This window comes from Chiloscyllium plagiosum, chromosome 5 (assembly GCF_004010195.1).
Source record: "Chiloscyllium plagiosum isolate BGI_BamShark_2017 chromosome 5, ASM401019v2, whole genome shotgun sequence".
Lineage (NCBI taxonomy): Eukaryota > Metazoa > Chordata > Chondrichthyes > Orectolobiformes > Hemiscylliidae > Chiloscyllium > Chiloscyllium plagiosum.
In genome coordinates, this window is record NC_057714.1 from 40343157 (window position 1) to 40358194 (window position 15038).

Genomic DNA, 15038 nt, shown 5'->3' on the forward strand with positions numbered 1-15038 from the left:
TGGATGCTGCCTGACCTGCTGTGCTTTTCCAGCAACACATTTTCAGCTCTGATCTCCAGCATCCGCAGCCCTCACTTTCTCTCATAGATTGAATAGGCACCTATTAATCCCACATCATGATTCCTGTGCATTTTTGGAGACTATCCCCATAACTTAAGAAAGATAAATCTCTGGAATCTAATCGTTTCTAATGAAAGCTATTGAAGGACAAGTAGTACTCTTGAATGCATTAATCATATTTTTTTCCAACATGTCCAGATTTTGAAATTGTCTCTATTGATTGTGAAGTTACAGATATGATTCTTTTATTAAAGAAGAAAAGGAGAGAGAAAACATAATTGGTTTGTTTAAAACCATTATTGAGATAGAATCTCTTTTTGGAGAAAAATTGAGTTAACATTTTAATTTGCATCATTGATCTAAAAGAATCAGCATGGACTTACAAAGGCAGGTCATATCTGTGCAATACATTTGAACTTTTTGTGGGACATTACTGACATGGTGGAAAGAGAATGTCAGTGGCTGTTCCTGTGTGGATTTTCAAAAGCGTCTGCTCAGGTCGGATGAGGTCATTTACAAAGGTGCTGAATGAAATTAGAGGTAAGCTTGTCTGTTGAGTTAATTATTGTTCTAAGAAAGGAGACAGAGAGTAGAAGTAAGTGAAATCCTTTTTCCATTGGTGGATGTGACACATGGTGATCCTGTATGATCTAGGCTTGGGCTTCCTCACTATATATATTAATAACCTGGGGAGCATGGATATCCAAGTTTGACTAAATTGGGTGGCATGGTAGGTTTTGTTGTGAAGGTAATAATTATAAAAATACATAGAATAAGTGATTAGATAAAATTGTAACAAGTAGAGTTATGTGGAAAGTTTGAGGTCACCCACTTCGATTTGAGAAAATTATACCGGAATATTATCTTAACATGATCAATTATTCAGTATCTACCTAGTAAAATACTGTTCCATATAACATAATGGATGAGAGACTTTACATGATGAGATGGGTAACCCACAGCAAACAATATCCACTTTAACTCCAGAGTAGCTTGCTTAATGAGAACATGTATCGGGAATCTGTGTGATTTCAATCCATTAATGTTATATTTGAAGTGTGAAATAGAAAAGGCTACCTTTTAAGATCTAGATGACAAAGATCTTTCCTCATTAAGGTAATAAGATAAATGTAAAAATATTCAGATTATTAACTAGGCTTATAATTATCTTTCATAAAATAATTCCTGTTGTAAATCTTCCTTGGAAAATCAGTGAAGTCAGCTTGAATTATGATTGCTCAGTTGATACTCCATAGGCTCATCAACGTGCTTATCAATAATGTTTGGTTATTCAGGCCAGTGATATGTATTAATTGAAAAGCCCACTGTGGTCAAAAGCCATCTCAAAAGGGGGAGACCGTTCTTCAGGGGAACTTTATTATGGGCACTGGGACTGTGACATCTAGAGTGGAAGCAATGGGAAAACAACAATTAGATTAGATTACTTACAGTGTGGAAACAGGCCCTTCGGCCCAACAAGTCCACGCCGACCCGCCGAAGCGCAATCCACCCATACCCCTACATTTACCCCTTTAACTACAGGCAATTTAGCATGGCCAATTCACCTGCCCCGCACACCTTTGGACTGTGGGAGGAAACCGGAGCACCCGGAGGAAACCCACGCAGACACGGGGAGAACGTGCAAACTCCACACAGTCAGTCGCCTGAGTCGGGAATTGAACCCGGGTCTCTGGGGCTGTGAGGCAGCAGTGCTAACCACTGTGCCACCGTGCCACCCAACAATGGGGAAGCCAATTCAAAATTACATCCTTCTTCGAACATGACCTTATGATAATAAACAGCCTCTTTCACTTCAAAGACAAATCTTGCATCACATAGAGGCACTGCATTGCTCCTCCTGGATTATGTTATTGTTCGAGTCAAAGATTTAGATGATACATGTATCACTCCATCTGTGAGAGGACTTATGTCTGTTGGGCAGGTCATCAAATTACTCAATCAGTAATGAGCAGCCAATCAGCAACAAGACATTATAAGGCCCAAAAATCTGAGAGAAGAAAATCAATGCCTCAGTCATAAAGCACTCTGACCAGGGAGAGGCATTCCAGGTGCAGCTCACAACCAGTCTGAAAAACTTTCATGTATCCAACTCAAATCTAGAATATTGTGATGTAATAAAGTTCGATGTACTAGAACTGTCCTGTACCCAGGTCATTGGGTTTTAGTCATAAAGACCAGTTTGACGCGAACAATGCTGAAAAATGTGACTCCCTGGAAAAGAAAACAAACAGCTTTCATTTCTTGGGACATTGTGTAATCCATCCCGAATTGCCATTGAGAGTGATAATTAAGTCACTTGCATGAATCACTGCTGTCTTATGTATCTACAGTGCGGTTATGCAGGGAATTCCAGGCTTTTGGCCAGCAACAGTAAAGAATTGCTCCAAATCAGGATAATATGTAGCTTGGAGAGGAGCCAAAAGATCAGAGTGTTCTCAAGCATCTGCTACCCTTGTTCTTCAAAATGGTGTAGGTTATACATATGGTGCATTCCTAGGAGCCTTGGTGAGTTGTTGCAATTCACCTTGTAAATGGAACATACTTCTGCCACTGTCTGCCAATGCTGGGAGAAGTGAAAATTTAAAGTGATGGATGACATGCTCAATCAAGTGGGCTGCTTTATCTAAATAATGTTGAGCTCCTAAGTGTTATTGGAGCAAGGCACACCATGTCAAGCAAGGACTATTCCATCACACTCCTGATTTATGCTTTATAAATGGTGGACAAGCTCCGTTAAATCAGGAGGTAAGTTATTCATTGCACAACTCCGAGTTCCTGCTTTTGTACTCAGAGTATTTATGTGGCTGATCTAGTTAAGTTTCTTTTCAATAGGATGTTGATGATGGTGAATTCAGCAACGGCAATTCTTTTAAAAGTTAAGAGGAGACGTTAGATTATGTTGAAGATGGTCATTGCCTCACACTTGTGTGGCTTAAATGCAATTTGCTAATTATCAGCTAAGCCTCAATATTATTTAAATCTTGCTACATTTGGACACTTTTTGCTTCAGTAACATGATTGTTGCAGAACATCGTGAAATCAGTGAAAATCCCAATTCTAATGTTATGATGGAGGGAAGGCCATTATTGAAGCAGATGAAGATGATTAGGCATTGAATACAAAACCAACGAGCTCGTACAATGATATTTTGGACTGAAATAGTTACCTAGAATCACAACCACAATCTTTACTCTAGATATGACTTCAAATTGTGAAGAGATTTTTTTCCCCATGATTCCTATTGACTTGACATGGTGTGTCTTGAAGCCATACTCAGTCACTTCCCATCTTGAGTTTTTAACCATTCATGGGATGTCACTGGCTGGGCCAGTATTTATTATGTGCTACTTTGCCTTGAATGGGTGGAGGTGAGCTGCCTTTTTGAACCACTGCAGTCCATTTACAGTAGGTAGCCCTATAATACCATTAGTAAGGCATTTCCAGGATTTTGATCCAGTGACATTGTAGCAATGGTGTTATATTTCCAAGTTAGAATGGTGAGTGGCTTGGAGGGGAACTTTCTAGTAGTGGTGTTCTCATGCGTCTACTGCCCACATCCTTCTAGATGGAAGTGGTTCTAGGTTTGGAAGGTGCTGTGTAAGGATCTTTCCTGAATTTCTGCAAGGCATCTTATAGATGGTGCACACTGCAGTTACTGAGCATTGGTGATAGAATGAGTCAGTGTTTGTGGATGCTGTGCCAATCCAGTGGGCTGTTTTATCCTGAATGGTGTCAAACTTCTTGAGTGCTGTTGGAGCTGCACTCATCCAGACAAATGAGAAGTATTCCATCGCCCTAACGACTTGTGCCTTGTAGATGGTGAACAGGCTTTGGGGAGTTGGGAGCGAGTTATTTGTCATAGTATTCCTAGCCTCTGACTGGCTCTTGTAGCCAATGTGTTTATACAGTGAGTCCAGTTAAGTTTCTGGTCAATGGTAACCTATAGGCTGTTATTAGTGGGGACTTCAATAATGGTAACACCATTGAATGTCAAGGTACAATGGTTAGATTGTCTCTCACTAGAAATGGTCCTTGCCTGGCTTTTGTGTAACGTGAATGTTACTGATGACTTTTCAGTCAATGTCTGGATATTGTCCAGGTCTTCTTGCATTTGGATGTGGATTTCTTAAGTATCTGAAGAGTCTTGAATGGTGCTGAACATTGTACAATCATCAGCGAACTTCCCACCTCTGACTTCTGAATTCTCGCAGAGATGTCCTGGAGCTGAGATGACTGACCTTCAACAATCACAACCATCGTCCGATGTGCCAAGTATGAACCCACGAACTGAGATTTCCTCCGATTCCTATTGAATTCAGTTTTGCTAGGGCTCCTCAGAGCCAAACTTGGTCGAATGTGATCTTGATGTCACTCTCACCTCTGACCTTTTTATTGGCTCAAAATGGACACCTGTGATGCTATGGATCCTTGGTGCAGGCCAAGATGGCTCATCCACTAGCACTTCTGGCTGAGGTTTGTCACGAATGTTGTATCCTTATCTTTTGTAGCGATTAGCTGGATTGCCTCATCATTGAGGATGGTGATATCTGAGGAGCCTTCTTGTCCAGTGAGTTGTTTAATTGTTCACTACCAAATAGAACTAGATGTGGCGGGACTGTAGAGCTCAGATCTGATCCATTAATTGTGAGATTGTGTAGCTCTGTCTATCACTCGCTGCTTGTGCTATTTGGCATGCAATTAGTCCTGAATGGTAGCTTCACTAGGTCTCATGGTTATGTATGCCTTTGTTGCTCTTTCTGCACTCTCCATTGAACCAGGGTTAATGTCTGTGGCCATGTGCCATGAGGCTGCAGGTTGTGTTGGAGTACAATTCTGCTGCTGTTGATGGTTCACAGCACCTCATGGATGCTCAATCTTGAGATGCTAGATCTGTTCGAAGTCTGTCCCATTTAGCACATAGTACCACACAACATGATTTAAGGTATTATTAATGTGAAGGCAAGACTTTGTCTCCACAGGATTGTGCATTGGTCACTCTTATCAATACTGTCATGCACAGATGCATCTGCAGCCGGCAGATTGGAAAAGATGATGTCAAGTTTCTGCTTTCCTCTTGTCGGTTACCCCCACTCCATGTCTCAAATACATGTATATTACATCTTGTATAATTAAGAAATGCATTTGAGTTTCTTGTAACTGTAAAGAAAATCAAAGTCCAATGTTTGTTCTCCAAATGCAAAGACTGGACAGAATCAAACTACATTAGTAAAAGTGTAGGTAAATAAAGATTGTTTTATGAATAAAATATATCTTGTAATTAAAATATATAATGATCTGGTGTTTACATCTGTCCAAAGCTGATTGCCAGAAATATTCCTTTGATAATTATAACTTAGATTGGACATTTATGAACAAATAAAAGCTATATTATCTTTTTCTGCTTCTCCAAAACAGCAGCAAGGACAGGATACATAGTTTTAAATTTGGCAGCATTCATGGAGAAAAAGCAGAGTTAACCTTTCGAGTCCATTAACCCTTCTTCAGAACAGTTATGAAGAAGGGTTGCTGGACTCAAAATATTAATGTTTGTCTCCACCGATGCTGCCAAACCTGCTGAATTTCTTGAGCAATTTAAGTTTTTGTTTCAGATCTTCAGCATCTGCAGTTATTTTGTTTTATTAGATAATATTAGATAATTTCAGATTTGTCTGGTCAACTGTTTGGAGTTATGTTCTTATTAAAAAAATGCTCTGCTCTAATCTATTTCCCTCCTTTCTGGGATTCCTGTATGTGCACTGTATCTCTCTTTAATTTCCAGTTACAAATAATGTCATGTCTGAACCCATGTCCAATAATTTTATTTCTACAATACACTGAACTACCAATAGATTTTAAATAGTTCAAAATCTACTTGGTGGATTTATCCATCATTTCCTTCATTTTGGTATTCTCACACCAAGAAATCAGAAGGATGAATGAAAACAGTTAATGATTTTTATTTGTGATAGAATTGAGAAACATTTGGACTGTTGAAGCAGTGTGAGGAGGTGGAATCAGCGCATAATCTGCCTTGTGTGTGACACTGCCAATTTGCAAATTGAGATGGCTTCATACCTCCATTTTACAATCTTTCAGTTTAATGAAGTTCTGAAGGTCATCACTCCTGTGAATCTGTATCCCAGCAAGGTGTCAACACTTCAGGAGAGGAGGAGGTGCAAAAGAACAGTGTAAATAAAAATAAACTGTTTTTCAAAATAAAGCAATTTTGCATCAATCCTTTAAAATGTGGATTTTATCCCACTTTATCAGCAGCAAAAACATAACACCACTCATCAAATTGAAGCATTAAAATGCTCAACAATATTCATTCTATTGTACCTTTTTGTTCAAAACTATAAGCAACTATTCAGTAATATTAGTAAAATGGTTATCTATTTAAAAGTTAAATTTTATACATTTCAACTAAAGTATAAGTAAAGCAAGAAATTGTTATTTGAAAATAAAATTTGGTAATATTTTTATGAATTATGAAAGATGAACAACACTACAAAACTGCTTACTGATGGAATTAGTTTTTATAACTAACTGGGAGAGCATATCTCTTTTGGCATGTGACATCATATGGTCACATATTTTTGCAGAGTTAGGGAAATTAGACTTTCAAATATCGATTTCTGTTTAAAATAGAAATGGCAACAGGGAAAAATGAAAACTGCCTATTCTCTAGAACTCATGTTTTTTAAAGAGTTTTCAAAGCATTAAATTTCTTATTGACAGGACATAGAACATAGAGCAGTAAAGCATAGAACAGGCCCTTCAGCCCTTGATGTTGTGCCGACCTTCTATCCTACTGTAAGATCAGACTAACCTACATACCCTTCATTGTACTATCTTCCATGTGCCTATCCAAGAGTGACTTAAATATTCCTAATGCATCTGACTCTACTACTACTGCTGGCAGTGCATTCTGTGCATCCACCACTCTCTGAGTAAAGAACCTACACCCTGATATCTCCCCTAAATCTTCCTCTAATTACCTTAAAATTATGCCCCCTCGTAATAGACATTTCCACCATTGGAAATGGTCTCTGGCTAACCACTCTATCTATGTCTCTCAACATCTTGTACACCTCTATCAAGTCACCTCTCATCCTTCTTTGATCCAATGAGAAATCCCCTAGCTCCCCCAACCTTTCTTCATAAGATATGCCCTCCAGTCCAGGGGCAGCATCCTGGTAAATCTCCTCTGCAACTTCTCCAAAGCTTCGACATCTTTCCTGTATTGAGGAGACCAGAACTGAACACAATATTCCAAGTGTGATCTAACCAGGGCCCGATAGAGCTGCAGCAAAACCTTGTGGCTTTTAAACTCAAACCCCCACTAATGAAAACCAACATACCATACGTCTGCTTAACAACCCTATCAACTTGGGTGGCAACTTTGAGGGATCTGTGGACATGGACCCCAAGATCCTCTCTTGTTCCATATTGCCAAGAATCCTGCCTTTAACCCTGTAATCTGCATTCAAATTTGACCTTCCAAAGTGAATCACTTCACACTTTTCCAGGTTGAACTCCATTTGCCACTTATCAGCCCTTTTCTGCATCCTGTCAATGTGTCGTTGCGACCTACAACAGCCCTCCATGCTATCCACAACACCACCAACCTTTGTGTCACCAGCAAAGTTGCTAACCCACCCTCCTATTTCCTCATCAAAGTCATTTATAAAAATCACATGGAACAGAGGTCTTAGAACCAATCCCTGTGGAACATCACTGGTCACCAAGCTCCAGGCTGAATACCTCCCATCAACCACCACCCTCTGCCTTCTATGGAAGGGTCAGTTCTGTACCCAGACAGCCAGATTTCCCTGTATCCCATGCATCCTTACTTTCCAAACATGGGGAACCTTATCAAATGCCTTGCTAAAATCCATGTACACCACATCCACTGCTCTACCTTCATCAAAGTGTTTTGTCACATCCTCAAAGAATTCAATAAGGCTTGTGAGGCATGACCTGCCCCTCATTAGGCATGCTGACTATCTCTAATCAAACTATGGTTTTCCAAGTAATCATAAACCCTGTCTCTCAGAATCCTCGCCAACACTTTACCCAACACAGACATAAGACTGATTGGTTTATAATTCCCAGGATCATCCCTATTCCCTTTCTTGAATAAGGGAATAACATTTGCCACCTCCAATCATCTGGCACTACTCCAGTGGACAGTGAGAACGCAAAGATCATCGCCAACGGCGCAGTGATCTCTTCCCTCACTTGCTGTTGTAACCTAGGGTATATTCCGTCTGGCCCAGGGGATTTATATATCCTTATGTTTTTCAAAATTTTCAGCATTTCCTTCTTCCTAACATCATCCTGTTCTAGCATATCAGTCTGTTTCATGCTGTCCTCACAAACATCAAGGTCCCTCTCAGTAGTGAATACTGAAGCAATATTTTCATTCAGGACCTCCCTTACTTTCTCCAACTCCAGGCGCACGTTCCTTGCACTATCCCTGATCGGCTCTACTCTCATTCTGGCCATCTTCTTGTACCTCACATAAGAGTAAACCACCTGAGGGTTTTCCGTAATGGCCACAACATCATAATTCCAAGTGCTGATCCATGCTCTGAGTTTGTCACTCTTATTCCTGATGCTTCTTGCATTAAAATAGACACATTTCAACCCAACACACTGACTGCACCTTTGCCCCATCAAGTGCCTGTCCCTCCTCACATACTCTCTGCATGCTGTATCTGGTTGTTCATTACCTACTCCATCATCTGATCCCTAACTCAGATTCCCACCCTCCTGCCAATGTAGTTTAAACCATCCCAAAGAGCTCAAGCAAACCTCCCACCCAGGATAGTGGTGCCCCTCCAGTTCAGGTGCAATCTGTCCTTCATGTATAGGTCTCACCTTCCCCAGAGGGTATCCCAATGATCCACATATCTGAAACCCACCATCCTACACCAGCCCTGCAGTCACATGTTCATCTGCACTCGCTCTCTGTTCCTAGCCTCACTAGCACGTGACACTGGTAGCAATCCTGAGATTACTAATCTGTTTGCCCTGTCTTCTAGCTTCCAACCTAATGCCCTATATTCTCTTTTCAGGTCCTCCTCCCTTTCCATGCCAATGTCATTGGTGTCAACGTGTACCATGACTTCTGGATGCTCTCCCTCCCCATTAAGAATCGATCAGAGACATCCCTGCCCCGGCACCCAGGAGGCAACACACCATTCGGGAGTCTTGCTCGTGACCACAGAATCTCCTGTCTGTTCCTCTCACAATTGAATCTCCTACCACTATTGTTCTCCTATTCTCTCCCTTTTCCCTTCTGTACTAGAATCCTGGCTGCTATGGCTTTCCCCTGGTAGGAATCCCCCCCCCCAACATTATCTAAAATGGTATACTTATTATTGAGGGGTACAGCCACAGGGGGTCCCTGCACTGTCTGCCTATTCCCTTTCCCTCTCCTGACGGTCACACAGCTACCTTTATCCTGTAACTTAGGTGTGATAGCTGAGATTAGAAACTAATGCAAATATTGCTTTGATTAACATTCTCCATGGCTAAAATATATGATTTTTTTTCCCATTCTAAAGACAGTTGACCTATGAGGACTTGAATTCACTGGTGTAGTTGCTTTTTGTTAACTTGCCCAACTATTTACTAACCATTTATTCTTCACCTGTGAGCTGAGGCAGTTCTTAATTACTCAGCGGCATGGGCAGCAAAGCTCAAGCATAATCTTGTCCACATGCATGAAGCTCCCAGCAGCAATCACCGAACAGTAAATAAAAGTTGGAATTCTGGCTATTCTTCTTGTCTTTACCATTACTCAGGCTCAGAACAACTTGCTTTGTGACATTGAACTCACAGATTTTGTGGTTCGGTTCTACAAGCAGGGTATTTATCAACTGAGTCATTGAGAAAATTCAGAAAGTCGCCTCAGAAATGTTTAGTTTACCAATTATTCAGTTAGCATTGCAGTATCTTTTGCAGACACAGCCAGGGAATGTGCTCAGAGATTCTCTCACTCCTGAACTGTAATTTCATTGATTATACATTGCAGGTAGGAGCATCTCTGAGGAAGCAACCTTGAGCTTCTTCCTTCTCCATTTCCCATTAAATGTCAAAAACTTCAATCCGACCTATACATTTATAATTACAGACGTATTGGCCGCTGGTTAACAGATGTTTCACCACTTCTACCACTGATTAATACTAAACAATGCACATTTACAATGAAAACTGCACCTTGGGCCATGCCCTGGAAACCATCCCTCAATCTTCGTTTCAGTAAAAGGAGCCAGTCATCATCAGGTAGGAAACAACTATATTTTGTTTATATTGAATAGATTTGTCATTAGTGATTAAAACCAATTTTAAATTTTCTTTAATGAACCTGTTAAAATAATTGAACTGGGCTACATTTCATTTTTCATTATGTACAGAATAGAGAACAATGGAGCAATTGTTGTTAAAGTATTATGAAGGAAAAATATCTGTGTAAGAAAGAGAAAAATACTCAGCGAAATAATCTAACAAGAGTCAACAAGAGCTACAGTAACTGTGGCTTTGTTCAGATTGTTCAACTGCGGAATCTGAATTAATAATTGTAATCAATAATTGTTTCATGAGACAAAGGGCATACTCTTCATTGATAAACTACTGTAATATAGATCACTTCCAGGAGTGCAAAATACGATAACGTGAAAATTCTACAGTTCTTCATTCACTTGAAAAATAGAGAATCCCAAGTTGTGTGCTGGTAACTTAGGAAATTACTGAAGCAGTCAAAAAGTGTGGCACTGAACTGATGATTCTCTTGCTCCTCAGATGCTGCCTGAACTGCTGTGCTTTTCCAGTGTCACACTTTTCAACTCTGATCTCCAGCATCTGCAATCCTCACTTTCTCCAAATTACTGAAGTATGCCAGTGAAATCACAAGAGGAAATTATTTTGCTTGTCATGCTAACTGGTAAATGGCCATAACAGCACACTAAAATTGGAGCTGTAGCATATTCGTATGATAGTAACCAATTGGGATGCAGACAGACTTTAACCTCACACCTTTAATGCATTGTCTGAGCTGAGATGTCACCTTTTTTAAATAAAACCTTAAGTTATCTTGGGGCTGTGACTTAGCAGAAGCTCTGGGGTTTACATATTAATCACTTGAAACCTTCATCCCCGTTCTAAGACTTAACAGCAATCTAGGTTTGTTCAATACTTCACATCAGTTGTATGACACTTTGATCTTTTACCATAAATTCTGTGTCCTATGATCCTGCCCCACTAGCTACCTGACAAAGGAGCAGCATTCCAAAAGCTTGTACTTCTAAATAAACTTCTGATCGAGTGTTGTGTGATTTTTAACTTCTGGACTTGACAATCCCAACACAATGCTGGCTGACCTCAGATATTTTAATTTCCAGAATCACACCCAAAATTCTGCTGTCCTGTGTCAAGTCCTAATCATTCACTACATCACTGCTGTCTGCATAATTTCTCACAATTCAATGCAGCCTCTCTACAGTAAACTTCTCCATCTGTACATTCCAGTTAACAAGCACTGAGCTGACAAGCTTCGCCAATAACCATATGAAACATAATTGGTGAAAAAAATGAAAGACTGCCTCTTATGTTAGAGATCATCCTTGCCAATTTTCTCTTTAATGTTTCCAAAGTTGGATAGTTCCTTGTCTAGTGCACTATCCAGTTTTTGCACAATGGCCTGAGGCTGTTTGTCTATACTCCAGACAGACACTTTAGTAATGATTCATTCATGGGATGCAAGCATTACTGGAAAAGTTGACATTTATTGTCTATTATTAATTGCCCTTAAGAAAGTCAGAATGAGTTATCTTCTTCAATTGCTACAGTGTGATGAAAATACTGCCACAGGGTGGTACATGTTTGGAATTCTTTTTCACAAATGGCAGTTGATGCTTGATCAGTTGTTAACTTTAAATCTGAGAGAGGTAAGTTTTTCTTAAGCAAAGTTATTAAGGGATATGGGTCAAAGTCAAGTATATGGAGTTAGGCTGCAGATCAGTTACAATCTCACTGAATGGTGGAAGATTCTTGAGGGGCTGAATGGCTTACTCCTGTTCTGATGTTCCTATGTACTGCCAGGTAGGGTTTTCCAGGATTTTGGCCTGGTAATGATGAAGCAACAGTAATGCCTTTCAGGATGGTGGAGAGAAACCTGCATTTGATGGTGTTATTCTTTGCCTGCTGTCCTTCTTTGAGATGCACTGTTAAAGAAGCATGAAGTGGTTGATCAAATGTTGCTTTCATGCCAAAGCAGACATTCACACCTTACCTTTAGACTTCTGCTAGTTTCTCAATGTTTGAGCCAGGAGGTCATGGGAAATCCAAACTGAGCATTGGAAGGCAGGTTTTTTCTGGGTAAATGTCAATTGCGAGCATAATTCAAGGGACTTCCGGAACTTTGCATGTATTAATTGCATGGTAACTGATGGGGAATCAGTTTATTTCAGTTGGCTGAATTGTTGGTTTACAGAGCAGTGTAATACCAACAGCATGGGTTCAATTCTCATCACTGGTTTGAGGTTACCATGATCTCAACCTGTTCCCTCGCCTGAGGTCTGGTGACCCTCAGGTTAAATCACCACCATTCGCTTCTCTCAAATGAGAGAACAGTCCCTATGTTCTGGTAAGACTATGGCGACACAACAACAGGTAAGAGGTGACTGATAAATGGTCAAAACTGATTTGTCATGCTTTTTATACATAGGACATACATTGGCCATTGTCTACTTTATCAGATAGTTGCACTGGAATAAATTGAGTAGAGGTACGTTGAGTTATGGTGCACAAGTCTTTAGCAATTCAGCTGAGATTTCATTGGTGCTTAAGGCTTTACTGTATTCTGTTTGTTCAGCCATTTCTTCATAACACATGGAATGAATTGACTTATTTGAAGAATGACTTCTATGAGATGTTCTGAGAAGGAGGCCAAGATGAAGCAACCACACAGCGCTTCTGGTTGTAAATGGTATATTTGCTTTATGTACTGTATGGGGCTCATAATTTGGCATGAAACATTCCTGAAGAAGGGCCTGTGCCCGAAACGTCGAATCTCCTGTTCCCTGGATGCTGCCTGACCTGCTGTGCTGTTCCAGCAATAAAGTTTCAACTTTGATCTCCAGCATCTGCAGACCTCACTTTCTCCTCATAATTTGGCATTACTTGTGAACTTTGCACTACCCTCACAGTAGAATAATTAAGTTGCAATATGTTCTCATTTAAAACTAAAAGTGCTGGGAAAATCTCAGTAGATCTGAATGGATCTGTGGAGAAAGAATCAGAGTTAATGTTTTGAATCAAATATGACTCTTTTTCAGCCTGATGCTTGTAGTGCCAGCGTCAGCATGAGGCATAAGGCACTGTAGCACTAAATTTCAATGACACTAGTTTATTTTCGATAAGATAAGAAAGACATTTGCAATATTCACCAATTCATAAGGTAACTAACTTGCTATATTTGTGCATGTAGCCCAGTTTATTCTTTTTTCTTGACATACGTAGGGCTTTAGGCGAAAGTGAGGACTGCAGATGCTTGAGATTAGAGTCAAGAGTGCAGTGCTGGAAAAGTACAGCAGGTCAGGCAGCATCTGAGGAGCAGGAGAATTGACATTTCGGGCAAAAGCCCTTCATTAGGAAGGGCTTTGCTTGGCCATTGTCAATGTTACAATTTCTCTTTGCTTTCTTGTTAAAACACTTCTAAAACACTGCTAAAACATTTCTTGTTTATACTTCAAATTTCAGAAAGATAAGACTTCAAATGATGCAGCAGGGGAATTTTTGTATTCAATCTTGTGAATATTTTAAACAATTTTCTTTTTGGAAATCTGAATCATGTTGTTTCTTATGTACATCGAAGGAAAACTCACTAAAAGATAAAAGATGCAGTCTACTGAAATTGATTACAGTTTTTGCAACGTGCAGATTCCTTTGATTCAATCAATTTCACGGAACGGAAATGTGTAAACTGAAGTGACTGAGTGATATTAGAACGAAACCAACTCATCCTGCAATTTCCCACATCTTTTGATATAGTTCAGTGACAAGTACGTATGCATAGCGTGACCGCAATAACCATTCCAGAAATCTGAAACCTTTCATGTACCTTATGTCAAAACAATTTTTATAAAGCCTATTTATTATTTATTGAAACTCTTTATACCAGCATTTCTTTACCCTTTGTTGATATTATAAAACTCTATATTCTTGGCAATGCTTTAATATAAAACACAATGTCTCTAAAAATTTTGTTTTATCACTGGCATTTGATGTCTACTAAAAACATAAGTACTTAGTGACTACCACATAAGGCTATGAATTGGTGTCTTACAAATCTTTAGATATTCAACATAAAAACGTTTCTCCTTATTACCCCTCTTGGACAATGTGTCGAAGCAATAAAACTAAAGTAAAATGCTACGATTTTCAATCAGAATAGAGTTCAGATTTGCAGCAGTAATGTGAAGGAATTACAATATACTCATCACATCACATTTCAAGCTTTGTTCACCACATTGTGAAAAATATATGTGCATTAATGGAGGGCAAAAAGAACAAGAAGGTCTAGAATATAAAAGAGAATTTGGCAGATGCTTGTAAAATATTAAATCATATAGCCAAGCTAAACCCAAATTATTATTACACACTAAATCAAGAAAGTAGAACCAGAGGGCAAAACACTGAAATAGTAAAAAAGCAAATCAATGAAGAAATTAGGAAATAATATCCTCAAATTTTGATAAATGCTTGCAATAATCTGTAGGTAGGTGTTAGAGCCTAAAACTTCAAAGACAATCAGAATATAATTAAATGCTGCAATAGAAGAATTACCTGACTGAAGGAATAGGCTCAATGGGTTTTTGTTTGTTTGAAAAGAAAATGGTTTGAGGACAGTTGCTTCCAAGTTTGTACAACAACAGAGCATATTTGCTAAA

The 15038-nt window shown here is 39.4% G+C and overlaps 1 protein-coding gene across 1 annotated transcript in view; it reads left to right on the forward strand.

Annotated features, from left to right (window-relative positions):
• si:dkey-256h2.1 (uncharacterized protein LOC337520 homolog) overlaps window positions 1-15038 on the forward strand; it is a 246928-nt gene that overhangs the window by 105881 nt on the left and 126009 nt on the right. Inside the window, exon 8 of the mRNA XM_043689893.1 lies at window positions 10223-10374. Coding sequence (XP_043545828.1) covers window positions 10223-10374 — 152 coding nt within the window. The remainder of the gene's footprint in view (window positions 1-10222; window positions 10375-15038) is intronic.